Source organism: Pituophis catenifer, unplaced genomic scaffold, assembly GCF_029215685.1.
Source record: "Pituophis catenifer annectens isolate HBS135680 unplaced genomic scaffold, rPitCat1.0.hap2 SCAF_13, whole genome shotgun sequence".
Taxonomy (NCBI): domain Eukaryota; kingdom Metazoa; phylum Chordata; class Lepidosauria; order Squamata; family Colubridae; genus Pituophis; species Pituophis catenifer.
Window position 1 is genome coordinate 16,154,331 of NW_027256893.1, and position 26,951 is coordinate 16,181,281.

The 26,951-nt window shown below is 41.9% G+C and overlaps 1 protein-coding gene across 1 annotated transcript; it reads left to right on the forward strand.

The window, feature by feature from the left end:
* Nucleotides 1–1,813: 1,813 nt before the first annotated feature.
* SLC7A9 (solute carrier family 7 member 9) lies at nucleotides 1,814–26,951 on the forward strand. The gene is made up of 13 exons (XM_070952740.1): nucleotides 1,814–1,850; nucleotides 5,210–5,350; nucleotides 8,663–8,810; nucleotides 9,670–9,912; nucleotides 11,184–11,309; nucleotides 13,605–13,704; nucleotides 16,054–16,098; nucleotides 17,859–17,982; nucleotides 20,104–20,207; nucleotides 23,415–23,511; nucleotides 24,697–24,846; nucleotides 25,672–25,846; nucleotides 26,630–26,951. The coding sequence occupies exons 2-13, from the start codon at nucleotides 5,252–5,254 to the stop codon at nucleotides 26,692–26,694; spliced, it is 1,476 nt and encodes a 491-aa protein (XP_070808841.1). The 5' UTR covers nucleotides 1,814–1,850; nucleotides 5,210–5,251; the 3' UTR covers nucleotides 26,695–26,951.

Genomic DNA, 26,951 nt, shown 5'->3' on the forward strand with positions numbered 1-26,951 from the left:
ACTGGTGGTCCGTGAGAAAGTTTTGGTGGTCTGCGAGAAAATTTTGGTGCATTTTTTATATTGCACTAAATCAAGGGTCCTCAAACTACGGCCCCTGGGCAGGATATGTGCAATGAACATGTGTGTTGCTGCAGAAAGTCTCCCCCTTTGGGGTCTTTTTGTGCAGGTCGGAAGAGGGCAGAAATTCCGACTTGGGATCTGCTTCAGCCTCCTGGTGGGGGGCTTTGGGTGAAGGCTGGAGGGAAGCGCCGCTGGTGGCAAAGAGCCAGAGGGCCTTGTTCCAGTGGGACTGCATCATGGCCTGGAACTGGCTGACCATCTCAGCCCGCTGAGCCTCCAGGCGCCAGTACCTGGCCTTGCATTCCCGCAGGTCTTCCCTCTGTTTGGAAAGCCTATGCTCCTAGTCCTCAGTGAGGTGCTTCTGCTGAGCCTCCTTCTCGGTCAGATCCAATTTGAACTGAGCTGTTTTGCCAACTCTTTCTCATGGTGGCTGCTTAGCTCCAACAACTGCTTCCTCTTGGGGCACTAAGGAGCCTGGGCGGGCAGGCGAGGAGGGGCTGGGAGGGGAGAGGTGAGTAGAGGCCGGCAAGGTGCCCCTCAACATGAGAGACATCGAGTTGACCACGCCCACCAGTCACATGACCACCTAGCCACGCCCACCCAGCTGGTCATTAGGCAGATCATATTAGTGGTCCTCAGGATTTAAAATGATGAATTTAGTGGTTCCTGAGGTCCGAAAGATTGGTGACCCCTGGACTAGAAGACCTCCAAGGTCCCTTCCAACTCTGTTATTCTATTCTATTCGAAAAATGTCATGAGCCTAGAGTGAATTCAGGGCTCTAAAAAAGTAAGACAAGTAAAGATATTTGGAATGTAACTCTTCATTTTTCTTTCTGTGAGCATTAGATGAAACAGGGAGACGGATACGACATCATCTATCTCCAATCTACAACACAGTCCTTTCAACGGTTCCAAGAAGGCTCCACACCCCATTTGCACAACTCAGGGGACCCTGATGACACAGATAAACCTTTAGGTGACCTTAAGGACTCTAAAAGAATGCAGATGCCCAGCTGTCTGCAAGGAATATAAATCCTTCCATTTCCCACCATCCAGTCAGAGCTGAAGAAGCTCCTTCGGATGAGAAGCGAAACGTCTTCAGAGATAAAGCTGAAAGTCCCGTTGCCTCTCGGAAAAAAAGAGGTCCTTTGGGACAACCACGACCTGGATGACTGAGAATCTCCATAGACATCAGATGAAACGGGTATTGGTAACTCTGCAAGAGGATTTTCCAAAAATGGGGGGAGGGAAATACCACCGGCCTTTAACTGGCGTGACAACCATGGAAAACCGGCTTTCCACCAAAGAGAAGCTGCGTGTTTGTTTGTTTTCTCTAATGAAGCCTGCATGACTTTGATGTTTTATATAGTCATGGCAACCTGCAATTTACTTGGGTCTCCAGTGATCCGACGCCAACAACGGCTGCACCATCGCATTCTTTCGTTCCATTTGCACACCTCCTTCCCTTTCTTCTTCTTTCCTGGCCGTTTGTTAATCCACCAAAGACATTCACACACGCACACCGTTCAACATGAATTAATTGGGCCCTTAATGTTCCTTGCAAGCACGCTGGTTTAATTATTATCTTCTTTTTTTTTATAACCTCTGGGCTTAAGTAGCCACTGCAATTTCCCACTCTCCTCTCTTTTTTTTTTCTCCCCCAGCCGTGGGTATTCTTGACTTGCAAGGATTTGACTTGCTGAATTGCAAGGAAAAGCACCTGAGGAAGAAGGGAAGGGAAGTATCTGCTGGAGGATTCTTTGGATGACATAGGCACAAGACCGACCACAGTAAGTGACATTCTTAGTTCCCCGCTGAAAGGCAGGGGATAAGTTATGAGCAGTCTTTAGCAATCCCCAAATTGTGATCAAAGCTCAAAAGTATTTTTTTTAAAAAAAACCAGACTTATTACATGTAAAAAGAAATTAAGATTTATTAGGATTATCCTGGAACTTTGTGGTTAAATTTCTACCTGTGCCATTCAAAGGGTGGGAGGAAATCTGTAGAACTTCAGCCCTCTGAACTCTTGTTCAGGAATAAGAACGATGCATCTTTTAGTAGGTACACAGAATACAGCAAGTCTTTGACATACGACCACAATTGAGCCCAAAATTTAGGTTGCTGAGTGAGACAGTTGCTAAGTGAATTTTGCCCTGTTTTATTTGCCCTTTCTTGCCACGTTTGTTAAGTTGAATCATTGCAGTTAGTAACCCTTGGTGGTTCAGTGAATCTGGCTTCCCCGTTGACTTTGCTTTGTCAGAAGGTCGCAAAAGGGAATCATAGAATTCCGGGACGCTGCAACCGTCATAAGTATGAGTCAGTTGCCAAGTGTTTGAATTTCGATCACGTGGCCACGGGGAAGGCTGCAACAGCCGTAAATGTGAAAAACGGTCGTAAGTCACTTCTTTCAGTGCCATTGTAACTTCGAGCAGTCACCGAATGAACTGTTGTTAAATCAAGGGCTACCTGTATCTACACATAATCTTCTAGATGAGCATTTTAAGATGTCGATCTATCTATTTAGAATGCAGATAAGGCACTTCTGATGATGAAACTACAAATAAAAACAAACAGAAATTTGTTTCGGTACAAAATACACAAAATATAATGAACAGGGAGGAAAAAAAATCACAGTAAAGCAAAACAAAAAACAAAAAACACAAACCCCACCCTTTTTTGGCAAAGAATGTATTTAGAAAAACTCAAGTAAGTTACTGGTAAATATTAAAACCCTTAAATATTTGTGCTAGATTGTGAATGTGTGGGGTGATGGTGATGAAACAATCCATTTGTCATGGAAAATGCATTGGGTAATGAAAAAATAGTCATATCTGAAGCAATATTGTCCAGAATTCACAATTTTCTCATAGTTTTTTTTTTCTATATATATTTCATATATATTTTTCCCTAATAAGTTAAATTTCCCTCCATCCGAAGCCTTACTTACTTACCCAGGCTGAGAAATCACCTATTTTAAGATTAATATTCACCTGTAACTGAAGAAATTGTTGCAAATTGGAGCAAAAATCTTTGAGGCTTTAACAGTCCTGCTTGGACCATTTGAGTCTCCAATATTTGGTGACAATTGAAAAATTGGCACTAAGATTCCCCTGCTGTTTTCATACCAGATTTCCACAAAAGCACATGAACAAAAGTTTTGGATTCAGGTCTAAAAAGTTGCTTTGAACTATAAATGTTGGATCCCTCGATGGTTCCTTAAAGCAGCTACATGTATTTCCAGGAATAACAAAGGATTCTGAAAGCAGATCTGGCTGCTTTAATGAATCCCCAAAGGTTCCCATTATTGTTCAAGTATGGTTGTTTCCATTGTGAGTCCAGTGTGGTCCATTTATATTCTGTGACAAGAGATTCCCAGTTAATCCTGGTTGTATTGACTGTGGCGGGCAGTGGTGGGTTTCAAAATTTTTTACTACCGATTCTGTGGTTGTGGTTTGGTGGGCGTGGCATTGCTTGGTGGGTGTGGCTTGGTGGGCATGGCAGGGGAAGGATACTGTAAAATCTCCATTCTTTCCCCACTCCAGAGGAAGGATACTGCAAAATCCCCATTTCTTCCCGATGAGCTGGCACTCGGGAGGCAGAGAAGAGATGGGGGCAGGGCCAGTCAGAATATTTACTACCGATTCTCCGAACTACTCAAAATTTCCGCTACCGGTTCTCCAGAACTGGTCAGAACCTGCTGAAACCCACTTCTGGTGGCAGGATACAAGTGTAAGAAATGAAGAAATTCCCAGGATTATATTCTGTGGCATTGGTCAAGAAAAGAAAAGCATCAATGATAATATAGTAAAAAAGCACATACATACATATATATAGGACTAAAGTGGAGTAAATAAGGAGAACGTAGGCAAAAAGGAAAAAAAATAAGATCCAAATAATGTAAAATTAGTTCTGTCCTTAACACTTGTAATATAACCTTGGCTGTATAGGAACAAACTGTTTCATCTTCTGATCTTTGGAACATAAAGACATTTTTAAAAAGGGCACAAACCTTGAATTCATTCCTTAACGCGAGGAGCACCCCTTTCCTTCCAACTATGTAAAATAATTCTCTTTGCTGAGCCCCAGGCTTGATAAATCCAAAGCGCTTCATAAAATGTCACATTCCTTCCTAAAATGTGAATTTTGACATTTGACATTTCAACGCTTATGACTTCTGGTCGCTGCTGAGTAGAAAAGATTTTTTTTTAAAAAAAAACCCACCAAGTTTTTTTTTTTTTAAATGAAAGAATACCATACTGATTAAAAGATAAAACCATCCATAAAATTTACAACGTAAAAGAAAAAGCCAACAAACTAAAATAATCAGGTGAATACTTTCAAGTAAATTATCCAATAAGCAGCCTCCATAACCCGCAATAATCCATTTTATGGCAAATTTTCTTCTCATCCGATGAGATCCTTGCTATGAGTCATGTCTTGTCCTCAAGCAGAAAACAGCAAACTGCAATTCCAAAGTTCAGACGCCAATCTTTCTGATGTGTTGAATTGTGGTCATACAGTTCACATTGCTGAAACATTTTCCTGAAGCACATTTAAGTAATAAATTGTGGTAAAAGTAGTTCAGATTTTGCCAGACGATTTTCTGATGTCGACATTAAGAAACAGATTAACCAATTTTTTTTTAGGGGGGGGTGTTTGTTTTATCATGATCTTCCATTTTTGCTCCTGTTTGTCACACCAGCTAGGCAGGTACAGTAATGCAGGAGAAAAAAAAGAGGGATCCATTTTATTGGGTTTTAATACAGGTAGTTCTCAATTTACAATTGAGCCCCCAGCGATTACTGTCGCTAAGCGAAATTTCTCTACAGAAACATTTCAGAGTGATGACAGCGTTTTCTGCCCTCGGTCTGAATGGGAGACACTTTCACTCACTTTCACAGACCTTCTGAATTATTGTTTGAAAAGAATGACTTATCAGAAGCGCTTTCTGATCCTGGTGAATTTAGAGTTTGTAACTGTTGTATTCCATCCGGCTGCTGATAATTACTTAGTTTTCATTATGTAACCATGCTATTTGTCTTCATTGGATTAAAATTAAAGGACTGGAGGGAGCAAACGAATTATAATGTAACCTCTAGATAACATTTGGTATTAATATAGTTATTGGTAACTTTTGTGTTGTTTGCAGAGATTGCTAATATTGGCAGGTTTGTCAACACTCGGAAAGGTGATGGAGAACGTAAGACACAGAAAACAAAGTGGAAGCCAGGCTCTTGATGATGTATCTGTTACCAGCAAGAAACCTAAATCCACAAACTTACAGAAAGAGGCAAGATTTGTATAATACAATCTTTTAAACAACTAAATATCCTTAGACGTACGATTTTGTGGCTCACCTTGCAAGATAGTTTACACATCTAGTTAATTTTTTATCTTTGGTTGCAACACTCTCCTTCTCCTTTATTGATTTAGCAGGTAATATTACCTTTCATAACAATGAGAGATTCCAGGTATAACACTTTCCCACCTGAGGTTCAAATTGGACCGAAAAAAACAGGAGAGGCTTAACAGCTTTCCAGGAGGCCTGGTACAGAAGGAGGAGACAAGCAAACAGCATCAATTACAGTGATCGGGAAGCCATGCAACCACAAGAGCTTTGTTGAGTTACGACATAGGCTTATCCTAGACTGCATAAACAGAGGGATAGAATCAAGATCACGTGAAGTGTTAATACCACTTAATAATGCCTTGGTAAGGCCATACTTGGAATACTGCATCCAGTTTTGGTCGCCACGATGTAAAAAAGATGTTGAGACTCTAGAAAGAGTGCAGAGAAGAGCAACAAAGATGATTAGGGGACTGGAATCTAAAACATATGAAGAATGGTTGCAGGAACTGGGTATGTTCCCAGTTTAATGAAAAGAAGGACTAGGGGAGACATGATAGCAGTCTTCCAATATCTCATGGGCTTACACAAAGAAGAGGGGAGTCAAGCTATTCTCCAAAACACCTGAGGGCAGGACAAGAAGCAATGGGTGGAAACTAATCAAGGAGAGAAGCAACTTAGAACTAAAGAGAAATTTCCTGACCGTTAGGACAATTAATCAGTGGAACAACTTGCCTCCAGAAGTTGTGAATGCTCCAACACTGGATGTTTTTAAGAAGATGTTGGATAACCATTTGTCTGAAGTGGTGTAGGGTTTCCTGCCTAAGCAGGGGGTTGGACTAGAAGACCTCCAAGATCCCTTCCAACTCTGTTAATCAATTCTATTCTACATTGTCTGGGTCATCCAGATGCATTCTGAAAAATGACAATCCTTTTCCACTTTTGCCTCCTTGGGCAAAACAATATCTTCTTTCCCCGTGCCTGTAATGCCAGCGTTTGATTCACATCATATCTGAAACGAGAAATCACACCCTACAAGGTGTGATTTCTGGTTTCAGATGTGATATGAATCCAAGGTGAACATTTCATTTCTATAGTGCCAAAAGAGCAAGCCAAGCACGCCTTCCCCTTTCCATGTTAACACGTTAATTAGTAGAACAGGGATTGTAGAATAGGTTAACAAAGTTCACAAGAACTTTTAAAAAACTTCTGCTCCCTGGAATGTCGGGTTAATGTTTGCATTGTAGCCCAAGCTGTTAATTTGTATTGTTGAAAGGAACAGGAGTCTGATTTATGCCTGTGTTTTTGCTGTCTTAATTATTTGGTGGGTTTGGGTATCAGACAGAATTAGATAACGAATAGCATTTGAAGATTTGAAACAATATATGAATCCTAGGAAAGAACTGATCTATTTTACTAGCGGAAACAAATTTGGTTGAAGGTAAATTAGCTAACCAGATCTTTGATCCTGGAAATATGGAATGGCTTTTCTTTTCTTTTTGAACACTTAGAGAATATTGATTATGTCAGAAGGCTGAAAACCTTCTGGAGAAGATTCCTTCAGAATTCCCACTCGCCGTTTCTGATGACTGGGAACCCATCCAGATATGTCAACACATCTGGAACAAAAGAGATTAGAAAAGCTGTTTTGGGACCATTTACCATCTTTTCCCAAAAATAAGAACCTGTCTTATATTTTTTTGAACCCCGAAATAAGCGCTTGGCCTTATTTTCGGGGAGTTCTTATTATTTTGGGGCACGTGGAGCAAGTTGGGGCTCCTCTTGCCCTCTTACCTGATTTCCAGCTCTGTCTCCCTAACCCTAACCAGAGGAAATGGCGGGAACCGGCTGCGCATGCAGTTAAATATTTTTGGAGGAGGGCTTATTTTTGGGGAAGGTCTTATTTTTGGGACAGGTCTTATTTTCAGGGAAACACAGTCGTTTGAAGTAGATAAAGAGTTTTATTAGATCAGGTCAAAGATACATCTAACAGCACGATTTTCTTTCCAAACAAGCCGATGAAATGCTTCCAGGCCACTTCTAGGTACGACATCCATATTATCAATGAATGCTCAATGCTTTAATTCAGATTGATGCACTAAGTAGGAAGTTGACTTTACAACTGGCCAAGGTCCATCAGTTATTCCTCCCCAAAAACAAATCTAGATGTAAAGTGGATGAAAAGTACAAAGCCCTTCATTACAAAAGTCACTCCTGAAACATGGCGGTGTAGAATCATTGATCTTAAGAAACCTCACTGGTCCTCCACTGGCAGAAAAGCTCATGAGGTACACAGCACACTTGGAGGAAATGGCTGTTAAAGATATCTCCTCCAAAGTAGTGCCTTAGACTCATGCAGTCAGATTCATTACTAAGGAGTTACAAGTGAGTTAGAGGATGGATTAGCATGGGTGCCAACATCTGTTCAAAATCCTCCATATCTTACCATGCCTGATACCCAATGAGTGGCTGACGTCAACATTAGCTTCCTAGACTGAGAAGATAGTTCTTAGGTTTCGAACCTTGGTGAGTCTTCTGAAATCAAGTTGACTTTCCAGAATGCTACTTGGGGTTCCTTGTGATGGGAAGGGATTCAGTCAAAGCAGCAGTATAGCAATATGCATTGCTTATTGGTGTCTCTTGTGTTGCATTGTAAACCAAAGTTGCAAGCGTGTAAGATTCACAAAGATGCTAGATAATTTATTACTGTACTCGTTTCTTCCATCTGACCGATGGTTAATTACAGTGGTGGAATTCAAATTTTTTTACTACTGGTTCTGTGGGCATGGGTTGGTTGGCATGGCAGAAGAAGGATACTGCGAAATCTCCATTCCCACCACACTCCAGGGGAAGGATACTGCAAAATCCCCATTCCCTCTCCACTCCAGAGGAAGGATACTGCAAAATCCCCATTCTCACCCAACTCCAGGGGGAGGATACTGCAAAATCCCCATTCCCTCCCCACTCCTGGGGGAACGATATTAGAAAATCCCCATTCCCACCCTACTCTGGGGCCAGCCAGAGGTGGTATTTGCCAGACTACTCAAAATTTCCGCTACCGGTTCTCCAGAACCTGTCAGAAGCTGCTGAATAGCACAGTAAACAGAACCTGGTTTACTACCCCCGTAGGTCCACTTCTGATGATATCGTGTAAATATCATACAAACAATCACCCATTGTAAATTGTAAATAGATTGTAAATAAAAAAAACATCTCAAATGGGTTTGCTTTTCTCCTCTCAATCCCCCTCCTTAGGTGGGTCTGATCAGTGGAATCTGTGTCATCGTCGGAACCGTGATAGGTTCGGGAATTTTTATTTCTCCGAAGTCTGTTCTGGCTAATGTTGGAGCTATCGGACCTTGCTTGGTTATCTGGGCAGCCTGCGGAGTGTTGGCCACCTTAGGTAAACCGTTTCTCGTGTTCTCCATTTCTTTTTCTTTTTTTTTACAGAAAGCGTCTTTTTCACATCCTTTCTTCCGTTGCTCCGTTTTGATGGAAATCAGATTTGACATTTGCCGCCCCCCAACCTTCAGGGACTGCTGATGGGTTACGGAAAGATGACTTATCACACTCACCTATTTGATTCCTCTTTGGCTGTCTGTGTCTCTGCTGCAAGCCTTGCTCTGCTCAAACAGGAGAGCGCTGCTTACTTTTCTGGTGGTAGGGTGCAATGGTTACAGTGGCAGGTTAGCCATGGGGAAACCTCTGCTGACAATTCTGCTCATTGTCTGCAGGGTATCTTTAGGGTATGGTTAAAAAAAATTGATTTCTAGTAAACGACACTTTTCTCAACAAACGGAGTTAAGGGTCATTTTTATTTAGAAGCCCTAGTTAAGGCAGGTCTGACCGTCAGCATTAATGCCTACCTGTCGATGACTACTATAGCTTCAACCACAACAATACACGAGCACACAATAGATACAAACTTAAAGTGAACCGCTTCAAACTCAATTGCAGAAAATACGACTTCAGCAACAGAGTGGTCAATGCCTGGAATGCACTACCTGACTCTGTGGTTTCTTCCCCAAACCCCCAAAACTTTACCCTTAGACTGTCTACTGTTGACCTCACCCCATTCCTAAGAGGTCTGTAAGGGGCGTGCATAAGCGCACCAGCGAGCCTACCGTCCTTGTCCTCCTGTCCCCATTTATTTGTACCCATTTCCCGTATTCATAATCATATTTATACTTATATCTGTTATCTTATACATGTTTGACAAACTAAATAAATAAATTTTAAAAATGCTGAAACTCCACTTTCAGGAGCACTTTGCTTTGCTGAACTCGGCACAATGATCCCCAAATCAGGAGCAGAATATCCTTACCTGTTGGAAGCTTTTGGACCCATCCCTGCCTTCTTGTTTTCCTGGTCTAGCCTCATGGTCATCAAGCCCAGCGCCTTCGCCATTATCTGCCTGAGCTTCGCAGAGTATGTGTCAGCTCCGTTTTACCCAGGATGTGACCCTCCCGTGGCGGTCATTAAGTGCCTGGCTACAGCAGCCATTGGTGAGTCTTTAGTCTTAAAGGAGGGAAACCAAGCTAGAGATGGAAGCGGAAGTAGATCTGGAGGAGAACCATTGGGGCAACCATGACTTGGATGACGGAGAATCTCCATAGGCATCTGGAGGAGGAGAGAGAATGGAAGAAGTCCTTTGTCAGTGTTATACAGCTGGAAAGAGATTGTGGCTGTCTAGGCGGTATAATTGAGCCAGCTTGATCTAGTGGTGAAGGCACCAAGCTAGAAAGCAGAGGGCCATAAGTTCAAGTCCTGATTTAGCTGTGAAGCCAGCTTCACTTTGGGCCAGAGTGTTCTCTCAGCCCAACCCACTTCAAAGGGATGTCACTGTGGGGAAAATAGAAAGAGGAAGGGGTGTTGGATATGTTTGCCGCCTTCTGTTATTTATGAAAATAATAAAGGTGGGATACAAATGACAGATAGATAGATAGATAGATAGATAGATAGATAGATAGACAGACAGACAGACAGACAGACAGACAGACAGACAGACAGACAGATGTTTTTTGGATGGATGATGGATGGATGGATGGATGGATGGATGGATAGGCAGACAGACAGATAGATGTTTTTTGGATGGATGAATGGATAGATAGATATTTTTTGGATGGATGATGGATGGATGGATGGATAGATAGAGAGACAGACAGACTGACAGATTGATGTTTTTGGATGGATGGATGGATGGATGGATGGATGGATGGATGGATGAATAGTTGGATGGATAGACAGACAGATAGATGTTTTTTGGATGGATGGATGGATAGATAGACAGACAGACAGACAGACTGACAGAGATGTTTTTGGATGAATAATTGGATGGATAGACAGACAGACAGATGTTTTTTGGATGGATAGATAGATAGATAGATAGATAGATAGATAGATAGATAGATAGTTTTTAAGATTGATTTCCCTCCACAGGAAAGAAAATCTGTGAACAATGTGCTGAATGCAATAATTTTACTCTTCTGTCCTATTTACAATTTATCTCAATATCTCAACATCATACTTCTCTTCCTTAAAGAATATGTTGTGGTTAGAAAAATATATATAGACGAATGATGGAAAAACCTGGGAAGATTTTAATGAAAGATGACTTTGACGTCTGAACCGTCTATAAAAGGCCACAAACGAAACAGAGCGATTGTACCCTACATGCCTTCTCTGTCCGCATCTACATCTTCAGACTAAGCTAAAAACTAAAAGTGAGGCAAAACCAATGTTTTAACTATTTTATCACTCTGTCTTTGTCTTGCAGTGGCCATTACAGTCCTGAATTCCCTGAGCGTGAAATGGACGAGCTATCTTCAGAACATTTTAACTGCTACTAAAATGGTGATTGTCATCATTATCATTGTAAGTGGCATCGTTCTCCTGGCCAAAGGTATGTTGTTGTCCCTTATAAAGATACATAAACCCCCTGACATTGTCAGCAACCAGACGGAGAAAGTCTGCAAAATGCAGGATTCCAAGCGAGCTTGGCCACAGGGAATTTTTGGAGTAGAAATCCAGTAGATCTGGGGAATGCTAAATGGAAATGACCCCCTCTTTGTGGCAGCCTCTCAAATAGTGGAACACTGGAATACATGTCACTCGTAGTCCTTCTTTTCTGTAGACTGGCCACACCCAATTCCTGCAACCTGTTCTTCATATTGTGGGTGTTTCATCACTGGAGGTTTTTAAGAAGAGACTGGACAGCCACTTGTCTCAAATTGTAAAGGGTCTCCTGCCTGAGTAGGGGATTGGACTAGAATACCTCTAAGATTCCTTCCAACTCTATTCTGATTGATTGATTAAAAAAGGCTGATCTAGACGTTGCGTCCCACTGCAAAGACTGGGTTTATAGTCTAGTCTAGTCTAGTCTGAGAAATAGAATAGAATAGAATAGAATAACAGAGTTGGAAGGGACCTTGGAGGTCTTCTAGTCCAACCCCCTGCCCAGGCAGGAAACCCTACACCACTTCAGACAAATGGTGATCCAATATCTTCTTAAAAACTTCCAGTGTTGGCGCATTCGCAACTTCTGGAGGGAAGTTGTTCCACTGATTAATTATTCTCACTGTCAGGAAATTTCTCCTTAGTTCTAAGTTGCTTCTCTCCTTGATGAGTTTCCATCCATTGCTTCTTGTCCTGCCCTCAGGTGCTTTGGAGAATAGCTTGACTCCCTCTTCTTTGGGGCAGCCCCTGAGATACTGGAACACTACTATCATGTCTCCCCTAGTCCTTCTCTTCATTAAACTAGACATACCCAATTCCTGCAACTGTTATGTATTACCTTCCAGTCCCCTAATCATCTTTGTTGCTCTTCTCTGCACTCTTTCTAGAGTCTCAACATCTTGTCTAGTCTATTCCAGTCCAGTCCAGTTCAGTCTTCTTATATACAAGTAGTTCTCAGCTTATGCCTATAAGGAAGCCTGTCAATTAAGATAATCATCCTAAAGCAGATCACTCGTGATCATGTGATCAATCTGATTTTACTACCGTTTTTGCGGCTGTCGTTAAGTGAACCCATTGTTTAGTATGGGGTGTTTTTGCCAAAAACCATAAGTAAATGCTGGTTTTCAGCAAAATTGTTGTAAATGAGAGTCATTTGACTTCAGTACCTTGCAAAGGGCTCTAAATGCAGTCTGGTTTCCAAGTGCCCAAAATGCAGTCCATGTGACCATGAGTGTGATCCCAGCTTTCGGAATTTTGGAACTGGGCCGTAAGTATCTTTTGGGGGTCTGTTGTAATTTGGAAGGTCACTAAGCAACCAATTGTAAGTTGAGAACTACCTGTATCATACTTTTCTTGGGGAAATGCTTGTTTCATTAACTTCCTTGTAAATGAAGAAAAACACCTCATAACTGTTACTGAAACTTAAAATGGAAGAGTGTTTCTGTGTGTTTGTGTTTGTGTGTTTGTGTGTGTGTGTGTGAGAGAGAGAGAAACAGAGAGAGACAGAGAGAGGGAGAAGGAAAAAGAGAATGAGAGAAAAAAAGAGAATGAGAGACAGAAATTCCTTCTCCTCTACAACATAAGTAATGGGAAACACACCAGTGGTGGGTTCCTCCCGGTTCGGTCCGGTTCTCCCGATCCGGTAGTGGTGACGATATAACATCACCGAACCGGTTCTGCCCCCCATGCCCCCGCCACCCCCCGCATTATTCTTATCTTTTATTTGGCCCCACCCCCAATCTATTGCTGCCTCCTGAGTCCCAGCTGATGGCTAGAGGGAAAATAACTGTTTAAACTCTTGCCGCCTTGCTGCTGATCAATGTTAAAAGAAAACAAATGAGTAGACCAGTGCCTGCAAAAATACATGGGTAGACCAGTGCCTGCAAAAAAAAATAAATGGGTAGATCGGTACAGCTCTGCAAGCAGTTAAAAGCCTGGTAGACCAATATCTCTGCTAAATCCTAAATAATTGTCACATGACCATCAAACCACGCCCACAAAATAAGTCACGCCCACAGAACCGGTAGTAAAAAAATTTAGAACCCACCTTTGAAACACACGTTTAAAAAAATATTTATTGCATTGCTTTTAAATAATTTCTATCTTATTGTTCAGTCTAAATAAATGCCTACACAGCATCCTAGAGACTTGATGATTTGTTGTTGAGAAAATTTTTGTAGGGTGCTCTTCAGATCATCTGCTGCATACAGTATTCATATAGGATATTGTTTTTGTTTTTCAGGAAACACAAAAAATTTTAACAATTCTTTTGACAGTTCCTCAATTTCCGTGGGAGGCATAAGCCTGGCATTTTACAGTGGACTCTGGGCCTATGATGGATGGTAACTTATTTACATTTTCCTAATTTCCAATTAAATCGTTCCCACCGGTAGATAATTCTGAAGCATGACACCTGAAGACAACAGCAGCTGAACTGATTTTACATGTTTTGATTTTTCGTAGAGATGAACAGGGGGCGCGGTGGCTCAGTGGCTAAGACGCTGAGCTTGTCGATCAGAAAGATCAGCAGTTCGGCGGTTCGAATCCCTAGTGCCGCATAACGGAGTGAGCTCCCGTTACTTGCCCCAGCTTCTGCCAACCTAGCAGTTCGAAAGCATGTAAAAATGCAAGTAGAAAAATAGGGACCACCTTTGGTGGGAGGTAACAGCGTTCCGTACGCCTTTGGCATTGAGTCATGCCGGCCACATGACCACGGAGACGTCTTTGGACAGCACTGGCTCTTTGGCTTTGCAACGGAGATGAGCACTGCCCCCTAGAGTCGGGAACGACTAGCACATATGTGCGAGGGGAACCTTTACCTTTTACCTTTAGAGATGAACAATCAAGGTGAAACTCGCTTCTCCTTTAGACAGACTTAAGCACAGGTAGTTACAGAATCTCATGTTTCAGCTGGGAATGGCTGCTATTTTAGATGGCTTCTAAAATAAGCTTTAGAAGATGATGGTCAGGGCAAGAGGACCTTTTGGGCTTGAAGGCAGGCATAGAGAACTGGCTCTCCTTGCATTGTTGCTAAATCACTATTCTCATTGTCCCAAGACCAGTGATATGAAATACTAGGAACTGCAGTTCAGGATGCATGTGGAGTACCACATAAGTCCTTAACTTATGATCAGAAAATTTGTCATTAAATAAAGCAGTCATTAAGTGAGGCATCACATGATCACACCTGATCTTTACAAGTTTTTTTTTTTTTTTTGGCCACAATGAGACATCACTTGACTCCAACTTGTGACCTTCTCTGCCTTGGGAAAGCATCAGGAAACACCTTATTTCCTTTTGCAGTTCCATTAAAATTATGTAGCTAATGTTATTTTCTACAAAGCATAGAAATTAATATTGTGTCTTAAATACGTAGCAGGAAAGGTCTAGTTAATGGGGAAGATTTTATAACAACCTCCAGAACTGATGGCTTCAGCGCCGTCTTATTGGCTTCCCAGTGATTTTCCATCGGAAAAATCTATTGCCTATTAAATCTGTTGGCTAAAAATCTATTAAGGAAAGAATGATGACTAAACCTTGATAGCCTGTGTAAAGAGAATTGAGTAAATTCACAATGGACAAACTACCATCAATAGAATACACATGTTTACAACACCAATATCGGAGAAAATAATGTTAGTGGAGACTGTATCTTAAACATGGGTTTTCTACTGGTTGACCATCATGGATAGGAGTTTAGAGCAGCGGTCACCAACTGGTGGTCCGTGGACCACTGGTGGTCAGGGAGAAAATTTTGGTGGTCCGCGAGAAAAATTATTTGCATTTTTTATCTTGCACTAAATCAGGGGTCATCAAACTACGGCCCCTGGGACGGATACGTGCAATGAACGTTTGTGTTGCTGCAGAGAGTCTCCCCCTTCGGGGTCTTTTGTGTGGGTTGGAGGGGGTCAGAAATTCTGACTTGGGGTCTGCTTCGGCCTCCTGGTGGGGGGCTTTGGGCGAAGGCTGAAGGGAAGCGCCACTGGTGGTGAAGAGTCGGAGGGCCTCGTTCCAGTGGGACTGCATCATGGCCTGGAACTGGCTGACCATCTCAGCCCGCTGAGCCTCCATGCACCTGTACCTGGCCTTGCACTCCCACAAGTCTTCCCTCTGCTTGGAAAGCCTATGCTCCTAGTCCTCAGTGAGATGCTTCTACTGAGCCTCCTTCTCCGTCAGATCCAATTTGAACTGAGCTGTTTTGCCAACTCTTTCTCGTGGTGGCTGCTTAGCTCCAACTACTGCTTCCTGTTGGGGCCCTAAGGAGCCCAGGTGGAGAGGCAAGGAGTGGCTGGGAGGGGAGGGGTGAGTAGAGGCTGGCGAGGCGCCCCTCGACGTGAATGACATCCAGTTGGCCACGCCCACCCAGTCACCTGACCACCAAGCCATGCCTACCCAGCCGGTCATTAGGCAGATCATATTAGTGGTCCACGGGATTTAAAATGATGAATTTAATGGTCCCTGAGGTCCGAAAGGTTGGGGACCCCTGGTTTAGAGGGCATCTCCAGCTGGTTTGTCTGAGATACTTGAATAGGACGTTCCACAGCATGGCTGTGGCCATCATCAACACTTAACTTTATAGCCTGCTGTGGTTTATTAACTCCCAGCAGATTCTGTAGAGGTTTCCTTCTAAATCTGCATAATTTAGGATTGCAGTTTGGACAGAGTAACTATTGGTGTTTCTTTTCTTCCAGGAATCAACTTAATTATATCACAGAGGAGCTTAAAAATCCTTACAGGTAAGGTAGGAGAGGACAACAGCATTTTATTTGGACAATAGCAGGAATTTAAAAATTTCCACCTGTGTCATCAAGGGCCCTGCTTTGAAATAATAAATAATAGCAATAGCAATAGCACTTAGACTTATATACCGCTTCACCATGCTTTTACAGCCCTTTCTAAGCGGTTTACAGAGTCAGCCTATTGCCCCCAACAATTTGGGTCTTCATTTTACTGACCTCGGAAGGATGGAAGACTGAGTTGACCTTGAGCCAGTCAAATAAGTTGCATGTCATGTAGGGCAGCTATAAACATTAAGGAAATAAATACCATATTTTTCGGAATATAAGACGCGCCTTAGTTTTTGGGGAGGAAAATAAGAAAAAAGCTGATTGGCAGGTGTATCGGCCTCCTGGAATAGCCCCAGTCAGCGGTTCCCAGAGGTGAATTTTAGCAACAGGTTCCTTGGTTGTGAGCTCTGTGCCTTGCTTTTTTTTGGGGGGGGGGCTTTTTTTTCTGCCTCTGAAATTTCTGAAACTCTGTTTCAGAAAAAAACCTTTTTTCCTGCCTCTGAAAGCCTCCGAAACAGCTTCAGAAAAAAAGCCTCTGAAACTTCGTTTCCGAAGCTTTTTACAGCCTCTGAAACCTCCGTTTGAGAAGCTGGATGGGGCTACATTCGGAGTATAAGAAGCACCCAGATTTTCATCCTCTTTTTTGGGGGAAAAAGGTGCGTCTTATACTCCGAAAAATATGGTAAATGCAAAGTGGGCTACATAGCCAGTGGGAACTTTCTGTGGTCCAACCTCTTTTTCATTGCAATAAATCAATACTCTGCATACTCTGAATCAAAGAACCAGGGTGGTGCAGTGGTTAGAATGAAGTATTGCAGGCTAACTCTGGCCACTGCCAGGAGTTTGATCCTGACTGGCTCAAGGTTGACTCAGCCTTCCATCCTTCGGAAGTCGAAAAATGAGGACCCAGATTGTTGAGGGCAATGTGCTGACTCTGTAAACCGCTTAGAGAGAGCTGTAAAGCACCGCGAAGAGGTATATAAGTACTACTGCTGTTGCTATTGCTATCTGCAAGAATCTGAGGACTGCTTTAAGGGACTTGACGTATCTTTTGAATTGGGTAAACCCAACTTCCTACGTTGGAATTAATGAAAAGTATGAATATGAATTACTTTTAATGAAAATTAATTTAATGTTATTAAGCTGGTTATTAAGACCAGCTGCCTGCAATTACTGCAGGTTCGAATCTCGCCAAGGCTCAAGGTTGACTCAGCCTTCCATCCTTTCTAAGGTAAGTAAATTGAGGACCCAGTTTGTGGGGGCAATAAGCTGACTTTGTATAAATATACAAAAGGATGAAGGCTATTGCTGAGCACATTGTAAGCCGTCCTGAGTCTCCAGAGAAGGGCGGCATATAAATCAAATTAAAAAAAAAAAATACTGATGAATAACCCATCAAAAATTAGAAAAACCTAGCAGGAAGATGGTATTTTTGGATTTCCTGAAGTGGCTAAATCAATCATCTTTGAGGGTATGAAAACGTGAAGTAGGAATGAAGTAGGAACTCCTTTTCCATAGTAGCAATATTTGAGCATCATCTAAAGAACAAACCTTATCAAGATCACTGAGCAGTGCAGAGCATAATCTATAAACCAAGTTCCTTTTCTTTATAAATATTGTTTGTTCAGCTGCAAACATATGGAGATTTAATTAACTACCAAGCTTTAATATACCCATGAATTAATGCCATGTATTTTCACGTTGTTTAGAAATCTACCTCTGTCTATAATAATTGGAATCCCCCTGGTCACGGTGTGTTATATTTTGATCAATACTTCTTATTTCACGGTCATGTCAGCCACAGAACTGTTGCAGTCTCAAGCGGTCGCAGTGGTAAGTATCATAGGGAATTGCATGGACACACAAATTGTCAATAGCTATCTGTTGTGTAGCTGTGACTCTTTCTGGGCGAGATACAACATGGCCACACATTCAAACTCAACTGTGTGGAACTCTCCAAAAAATAATCTTTTGGGTGGACAAACTTGATCCAATATACCATAGTATCTTGTATTTTTTTTAAAAAAATATTTTTATTGATTTTACAACAACAACACAACATACAAAACACAAACACACGATATGTGTTTCTTTTTACATATCAGTTACATTCCTCTTACTTTCTACTATATACATTCCCCATTTTTCCTATCCTTTATTATCATTATCTTTATCGTCCCTTTATTTTTAATCATTTACAATATTTTACACATCTGTCACCTTCTTCTCTCCATCGTTTATTCACATTTACTTTCCCTAATCTTGAGCCAATCATACCACTTATTCCATACTTGATAATATTCTCTATCTTCCTTTTCTTTTAGTTCTTTTGTTAATTTATCCATCTCCGCACAGTCCAGGATTTTCTTAATTATTTCTTCCTCTGTTGGGATCTTTTCACTTTTCCAGGACTGTGTGTAGACTATCCTTGCCGCTGTAATTATATGCAGAATCAAATATCTAATTTCTTTATTGTAAGTTCTGTTCAATATCCCCCAGTAAAACATTTCTGGTTTCCAATCCGCGTTACAGCCAATTACCTCTTCTATCCAACTTCTAATTTTCATCCAATATTTTTTCCAATTGGGACATGTCCACCAGAGATGATAATATGTTCCGGGGATTTTTTTACATTTCCAACAATTTGGAGAGTTGTTTGGAGACATTTTAGCAAGTCGTACCGGTGTGAAGTGCCATCTGTAGAACATTTTTAACTGAAATGCCATTGAATGCCGTTGAAAGAGTCAATTTAATATTTATTTCTCATAATTTTTCCCATTTCTCCAATTCTATATTGTAGTCAAAATTTTTGGCTCCTCTAATCATGGTATCTTTAACTACCTCTTCTTCCATTTTATACCTCAGTAAATATATATATATATATATATATATATATATATATATATATATATATATATATATATATATATATATATATATATATATATATAAATTCTACCCTTTTAGTGATATATCCACAATTACACGGGAAGAAACCCGAAATATTAACTATACACATATATATAAATATGTATATATAATTATCTTGTATTTATATCCAACAGCTAGGCATCAGATGAGGGGTGAAATCTACTTACCTTCCCAACCAGTTCGGAAGTGCATATGCCACATCACATGCGTGAGCGGACCCTCTGTTCATGCGCAAACCCTTCTGCACATGTGCAGAGGGTAAAAAACAGGAAGTAATGATGACTGGGCAGGTGAGCAGAGCCTTGCACCGCCATCGCTACCGGTTCTCTGAACCACTGGCCACCATCACTACCGGTTCAGACGAACCGGTCCAAACCGGGAGCATTTCACCCCTGCATCAGATCACCTGGAGAACATCTCCAGTAGATTATTATGAAGTTGCTGTCTGGGGGCAATGCTTTAGTACAGGTAGTCCTCGTCTTACAACAGTTCATTTAGTGACCACGGCACTGAAAAAGGTGACTTATGACAGTTTTTCCATATTTATGACCATTGCAGCATCCTTGTGGTCACGTGATCAAAATTAAGACGCTTGGAAACTGACTCCTATTTATGACAGTTGCTGTGCCCTGAGGTCACAGGATCCCCTTTTGCAACCTTCTGATATGCAAAGTTAACGGGGGAAGCCAGATTCACTTAACAATCAGGTTACTAACTGCACAACTGCAGTGACCCACTTAACAACAGTGGCAAGAAAGGTGGCAAAATGGTGTGGAATTAACAACTGTCTTCACTTAGCAACTAAAATTTTGGCCTCAGTTGCGTAAGTTGAGGACAACCTGTAAAGAAGACACCTATGGACCTCATTGAAAAAAAATAACCAAACTGCTCAGAGGCTGAAAAAGGATTCCACAGATTGATTTTTCCAAAACCCTGGCAATTTTTAGCATCTTTTTTTCTACAGCCAGCCTTGTGTGCTTCATAGTTTAAAGCGATGTGCTTTTTTCCCTTCCATCTCTGCAGACGTTTGGGGATCGGGTCCTTTACCCCGCTTCTTGGATTGTTCCTCTTTTCGTGGCCCTTTCAGCCCTGGGGGCAGCCAATGGGACTTGCTTCACGTCTGGCAGGTAAAACTCAGCACAGCCTAGTACGATGTTTTAATAATGTTCTGACTTAGGCTTCCCCAGCAGCCCAAAGCCGAGGGCTTGGAAAGCGGCCAGGCCGATATCTTTCAGACGCCTCAATACTTGGCAAGAATGCAGTAATGAACTAATTGCCTCCTGCAAACTCCACTCCCCTTTCGCTCCTCTTTTATTCCTTCTGGGAGGGGCCCTTCATCGTCCACCTGTGGCCTTACTCCCAAGTCGACCCTTTTTCTTTAGCTGTTCCCTTCGTCTGGCAACTCTGCACATGCGCACGCTGGGAACAGGCTCCAGCTGTTCGTCTGCCTCACTGATGTCCGACTCCGAAGGCAGCTGATAACTGGCATACGGCCCTGGCCCCCTCTCTGCCTCCGATGCAGAGCCCTCATCAGAGCCTTCCCCAGACTCCAGGACTGGCCCATGTTCCTCCCCAACTTCCTCACTGTCCGAATCTGCTGCCAGATCCGCTGGCGGGCCACAACAAATAATTGAGTCGCCTGTATCTTTCATAACCAATACATCACCCTGCTACTTAGCTCGAAATTCATGCCATTGCTTTAAAGACACTAAATATGCTGTCAAAACAGACTGCAGAAGCTAATTCATTCTGTCATCAGAGGAGGCCTTGGAAAAGATGAAAAGCTGTAATTTACAAGGTAAAAATCTAAAAAGGTTGAATTTGAAATATTCCTGGCATTTTCCCCAGTCTGGATCTATCTCATTCATCGGTGCTGCTTTTTAAAAAAATCCGCAGCCCCGATTCAAATACAACACAAGAACTATTTTCTATCAGGCTGACGCTGAAATCTCATCCATGACGGAAAATGGTGTCTTTGGTGATTTTTTTTTTTCTGTAGCAAGTGAGGAGAGGATTTTGGGGTCAGACCGCAAAGCTAGAGACAAATTTCACGGTTAATTAGTAGCCTTGTTTCTCAATGGAGCAGTTCTGGGCTTCTTAGGTGTCTTCTTTAATTCACGCGATCGTTTTTAAGACACGGAAACTGCTGTGGGAGCATTATCTTAAAGAATTGTGCAAATTTAATGGTCCGAAGGAGGACTTGGCAACATCAGTTCATGCCTCTCCAACGCTCCTGGTAAAAGGGATGCGGTACATTAGGATAACTGGAAAAAAAAAATAGTCATTTACCTTTTCGGTTACTAGGGGAAAATTTGGGGGGAGAGGTTATCAGCCAAAGCAGCTTAAATGTGCTATTTTCACTTTCGTTTATTATAGCATAGGCCAGATGGAGAACCAGTTTGGTGCAATGGGTTAAGGCACCAGACTAGAAACCACAAGATCAGAATTTTATTACAGTCATAGACCAGAGACCAGAACAAATAAAAACGCTCAATAAATATACAATTAAAAACTCTAGAATAAGATAACAAACAGATAAAATCTATGATAAAATCCAGTCTGTCAATTATACATGGTCTAACTATACTAAAATCACAATCCGTAAACCAAAAGATCAGGAGTTATTGTCCCACACAAAGGCAGCTGAGGGACCTTGAGCCAGACACTTTCTTTCAGCCCTAAAAAGAAAGAAGTGGCAATTTCCCCCCCCCAAAAAAAATCTTGCCAAGAAAATGGCAGAGACTTGTCCAGATGGTTCCCAAAAGTCAACACTGACTTGAAGGAAAAAATAAAATAAAATAAAATAATAAAATAATAAAATAAAATAATAAAATAAAATAAAATAAAATAAAATAAAATAAAATAAAATAAAATAAAATAAAATAAAATAAAATAAAATAATAAATGATCTTCATGCATTGGAGATGTGAGAGTCATTCCGTGTCTTGACATTGTCAACCACTTTGATCAAACCAAATGCCATTTTTCTGTTCCTGCCTCCAAATCTTAATGTTGCATACCATGGAAAATCCATGGGTTCTGATCAGAAGTGGGTTTCAGCATGTTCTGACCAGTTCTGGAGAACCGGTAGCGGAAATTTTGAGTAGTTTGGAGAACCGTTAGTAAAAATTCTGACTGGCCCTGCCCCCATCTATTCTCTGCCTGCCGAGTCCCAGCTGATCAGGAGGAAATGGAGATTTTACAGTATCCTTTCCCTGGAGTGGGGAGGGAATGGGGAGTTTGCAGTAGCCTTCCCCTGCCATGCCCACCAAGCCATGCCACGCCCACCAAGTCACACCCACAGAACCGGTAGTAAAAAATTTTGAAACCCACCACTAGTTCTGACTGAGAATCATCTTGTGTTCTTGCTGCATTGACTATTGTTTTTGTTGTTCTTTCTGAGCATCAATATCGATATCGATAGAAGAGAACATTTTGTTCAGCTTGGGCAGCTTTTTCTTACTTTTCCATGTCAAGCAACACTGCCACAAAGCCTCCTTTTTTTTTTTTTTACAAAACCGTTGACATTATAACAGATTTATCTTTGATGCCACCGAATAGCCTTTTGTCCAAAATACAGGGACTCTTCAACTTACAAGATTTCATTTGAGGACCGTTCAAAGATACAACGGCACTGAAAAAAAGTGACTTATGACCGTTTTTCACAGTTGCAGCATCCCCATGGGGGCGGGGGGGGCGCAGGGATTTTTGCTATTGGTTCTCCAAACCACTTGCCGCCATCGCTACCGGATCGGGAGATCTGGTCCGAACCGGGAGCATTTCACCCCTGCTTGGAGGTCATCTAGTCCAACCCCCTGCTCAGGCAGGAAACCCTACACCACTTCGGACAAATGGTTATCCAACCTCTTCTTAAAAACTTCCAGTGTTGGTGCATTCACAACTTCTGGAGGCAAGTTGTTCCACCGATTAATTGTTCTCAACTGTCAGGAAATTTCTCCTTAGTTCTAGGTTGCTTCTCTCCTCGATTACTTTCCATCCATTGCTTCTTGTTCTACCCTCAGGTGCTTTGTAGAATAGTTTGACTCCCTCTTCTTTGGGGCAGCCCTTGACAAGTGGTTTTGTGACCTTCTGACAAGCAAAAGTCAGTGGGGAAGCCAGATTCACTTAACAACCGTGTTTCTAACTTCACTTAACAATTGTGGCAAGAAACGTTGTAAAATGGGGGCAAACTCACTTCACAAATGTTTCACTTAGAAACGTAAGTTTTGGGTTCAGTTGTGGTCGTAACTCGAGGACTACCGGTATCTGAGCTTGGTTGTTTTCTTGCAGATACGTCATTACCAACTAGATAATATCATACTTTGCTTTTCTAGGCTGGCTTATGTAGCTGGACGTGAAGGGCACATGTTAAAGGTTTTATCCTACATCAGCGTTAAACGTTTAACGCCGGCACCCGCTATTATATTTTATGTAAGTATAATATCTCAAATAGCAAAGTAAAAGTTTCTAGCTTCAAAGAAAAAAAATCTTATCAAATTTGGCTCTATAATTTAATTTTAATAGAATAAGTGTTGGAAGGGACATTGGATGTCTTCTAGACCAACCTCCTGCTCAGGCAGGAAACCCTATACCCGTGATGGCAAACCTATGGCACGCATCCCACAGGTGGCACACAGAGCCATATCTGTGGGCACGCGAATGTTGGCCTAGCTCAGCTCCGGTGCATGCCAGCCAGCTGATTTTTGGGCCTTCCGGGCCCACCGGAAGTCGAGAAATGGGCTGTTTCTGGCCTCCGGAGGGCCTCCAGGGAGTGGGGAAGGCTGTTTTTGCCCTCCCCAGACTCCTAGAAAGGAGGGTAAAAAATGGGCCTACCGTGCCCACCGTGTGCCAAAAGCAGGGGGAATGCGGGGAGGGTCACATGCACATGTGCGGGGAGGGGCACATTGAATTATGGGTGTGGGCATGTGCACGCATAACCCCCTGCGCTACCTCCGCTTTTGGCACGCGATAGCAAAAATTTTCATGAAGGATCCTTGAAATCTCACACTATTTCTTATTTATATTCATTCTTATTCTTCTGGAGATCTTTCTAGCGATTCTTGTATTAAGAGAAAGCAAAGAGAACTGCATGTTGGAAATCAGTTAGAGAGTCCATCTTTCATAACTAATTGTGCCTGTTTCAACTGAGGCTCCCCAGAAAATAATATACAGGCAGTCCTCAACTTACAACAGTTTATTTAGTGACCGTTCGAAGTTACAACAGCACTGAAAAAAGTGACTTATGACCACTTTTCGCACTTATGACCGTTGCAGTCACATGATTTACGCTTGGATGCTTGATCACCGACTCACATTTATGACAGTTGCAGTGTCCCGGGTGTGTGTGTGTGTGTCATGTGATCCCCTTTTGCGACTTCTGATAAGCCGGATTCACTTAACAACAGTGCTGCTAAAATGGGGACAAAACTCACTTAGCCAATATCTCACTTAGCAACATAAATTTTGGGCTCGATGGTGGTCGTACGTTGAGGGCTACCTGGGAATGGAACACATGGAATTAAAAATGGCCACTGCATCAGGGTCTCTACTACAAGACCGTGAACTTGGCAACTCCTTCCTGTAACACTTCTTTGTGTTTTTCTTCCGTTTTTTCAGGGTACAATCGCATTTTTTTATGTCCTCCCCGGAGACATCAACACCCTCATTAACTACTTCAGCTTTGCAGTCTGGCTCTTCTATGGCTTAACTGTCTTGGGACTGATTATTATGCGCTATACAAGAAAAGACCTGAAAAGGCCTATCAGAGTAAGTAACAACCCAGAAGATTCTAGTGTCCTCCTAGACTTGAGGAGGCGTTTCACTGGGCAGCCATTTCTTGCCTCCTGCATCCTTGTCCTCTTGCAAGCAAGAGATGGGAAAATTGACTCCTAAATGTTATTGGGTTACATCTATTCTCTGCCTCCTGAGTCCCAGCTGATTGGGAGGAAATGGGGATTTTGCAATAACCTTCCCCTGGAGTGGGGAGGGAATGGAGATTTTACAGTATCCTTCCCCTGCCACGCCCACCAAGCCATGCCACGCCCACAGAACCGGTAGTATAAAAAATTTAAATCCCACCACTGGTTCTCCCAATTCTGAAAGTGAAGTTGAACAACTGATAATTGGAGCTATCAGTCTGATTGAAAGCAAAACATTGCCAAGCTAAACACAGATCGGATCGGGCATTAAGTTCACATGGAACAAATGGCCCCACGTTGATGGTGTAAAAAGACCATCTTTGGTTATCTTCAGCTAGAAACAAGAGGGTTTTTTTTTTTTATTTATTTATATGCCGCCCTTCTCCGGAGACTCAGGGCGGCTTACAATGCGTTAAGCAATAGCCTTCATTCTTTTGTATATTTTATACAAAGTCAGCTTATTGCCCCCACAAACTGGGTCCTCATTTCACCTACCTTAGAAAGGATGGAAGGCTGAGTCAACCTTGAGCCTTGGAGAGATTCGAACCAGCAGAAATTGCAGGCAGCTGTGTTAATAACAGGGTGCACTAAACCCCTGTACTATCAAGGCTCTACTATTTAGCTCTGCCAGTTACATCCAATTACCTAACAGCATTTCTGCTCTCTCCTACAGATCCCACTGATCATCCCTTTTGTTGTGGTGCTAGTGGCCATCGTTCTGGTTTTGGCTCCTATTATCAGTGAGCCGGAGTTTGCATATTTGTACTGTGCCCTGTTTATTTGTAGCGGATTTATCTTTTACGTTCTTTTCGTCCACTATAAGTTTGGCTGGGCTCAAAAAATCTCAGGTAAGTACCCTGGATGGTTTTACGTGGATGGTTTCCACCTAAAAAGGGTGGACAGATTTCCTTTAAAAAAGAAAAAGAAAAAGAAAAAAAAAAAAAGTTTAGCCCATTTTCCTGTTCCCAAGGAAGCAATAGAATGAATGCAGTCCTTAAAATATTCATTAAAAGAGGTGATAGGGATGAATGGAACGGAGCAAAGCAAGCATCAATAAAGCAATGAAAGTTAAATCAGCTTTGGAACTACCCAAGAATGGAGGTTTTATAAATAATCTCACTAAGCTTTATTGCAAATGGGAGCCAATGGAGAATTATTAGCAAACCTGCTAAGTTCTGGAATCCAAATAAAGGTAGATTTTGCATCCAATTGCAAGCTCATTTTCTTTCCCTAAAACTTCCTTTATGCACTGATGATGTTACCTAGTCTGGATAACAAAACCTTTGTAAAAACAACAACAACCAAACTGAGGGAGCGCCAAAGACTCCTCATTTCAATCTCAGGCTACAAATAGTCTCCTTTATTAGTACATCCTTTATGGATACAAGGACAGAAGTCTTTAAAAAAACAAATTTTAGATTTCAGCACTGGTGGGAAGGTAACAGCGTTCCATGTGTCTTTGGCATTGAATCATGCCGGCCACATGATCACGGAGACGTCTTTGGACAGCGCTGGCTCTTTGGCTTTGAAATAAGAGATGAGCACTGCCCCCTAGAGTCGGGAATGACTAGCACGCATGTGCAAAGGGAACCTTTACCTTTACTTTAACTCTGATAATCTCTGTATTTCAGAGCCCATCACCATGCATCTTCAGATGCTGCTGGAAGTCGTTCCACCAGAACAAGTTACTGAATGAAGAAAAGATCTTTTTTTCCCCTCTGAAACAGGACAGAAACAGGATCCTCAAACTAGCTCAATTTTGTCAAGCAAAATTTAGTGCTGGTTTACAGAATATGCACGAGATAGCAAAAGATCTCACAATATGTATGAGACAGGCAAAAATCTTACAGATATTTTTTTTCATATTTACCTTGACTTACCGAGGAAGGGAGTCAATTTTTGCATCAGTTACGATTTAAAGATTTATAGTCAAGCGTGGAAAAATCAAGGAAG

Coding starts and splice junctions, on each gene's coding strand:
- SLC7A9 (XM_070952740.1), top strand. CDS start 5,252: ATGGAGAACGTAAGACACAGAAAACAAAGTGGAAGCCAGGCTCTTGAT. Junction 13,705..16,053: donor CTCTGGGCCTATGATGGATG/GTAACTTATTTA, acceptor CTTTTCTTCCAG/GAATCAACTTAATTATATCA. Junction 17,983..20,103: donor AGTCTCAAGCGGTCGCAGTG/GTAAGTATCATA, acceptor CCATCTCTGCAG/ACGTTTGGGGATCGGGTCCT.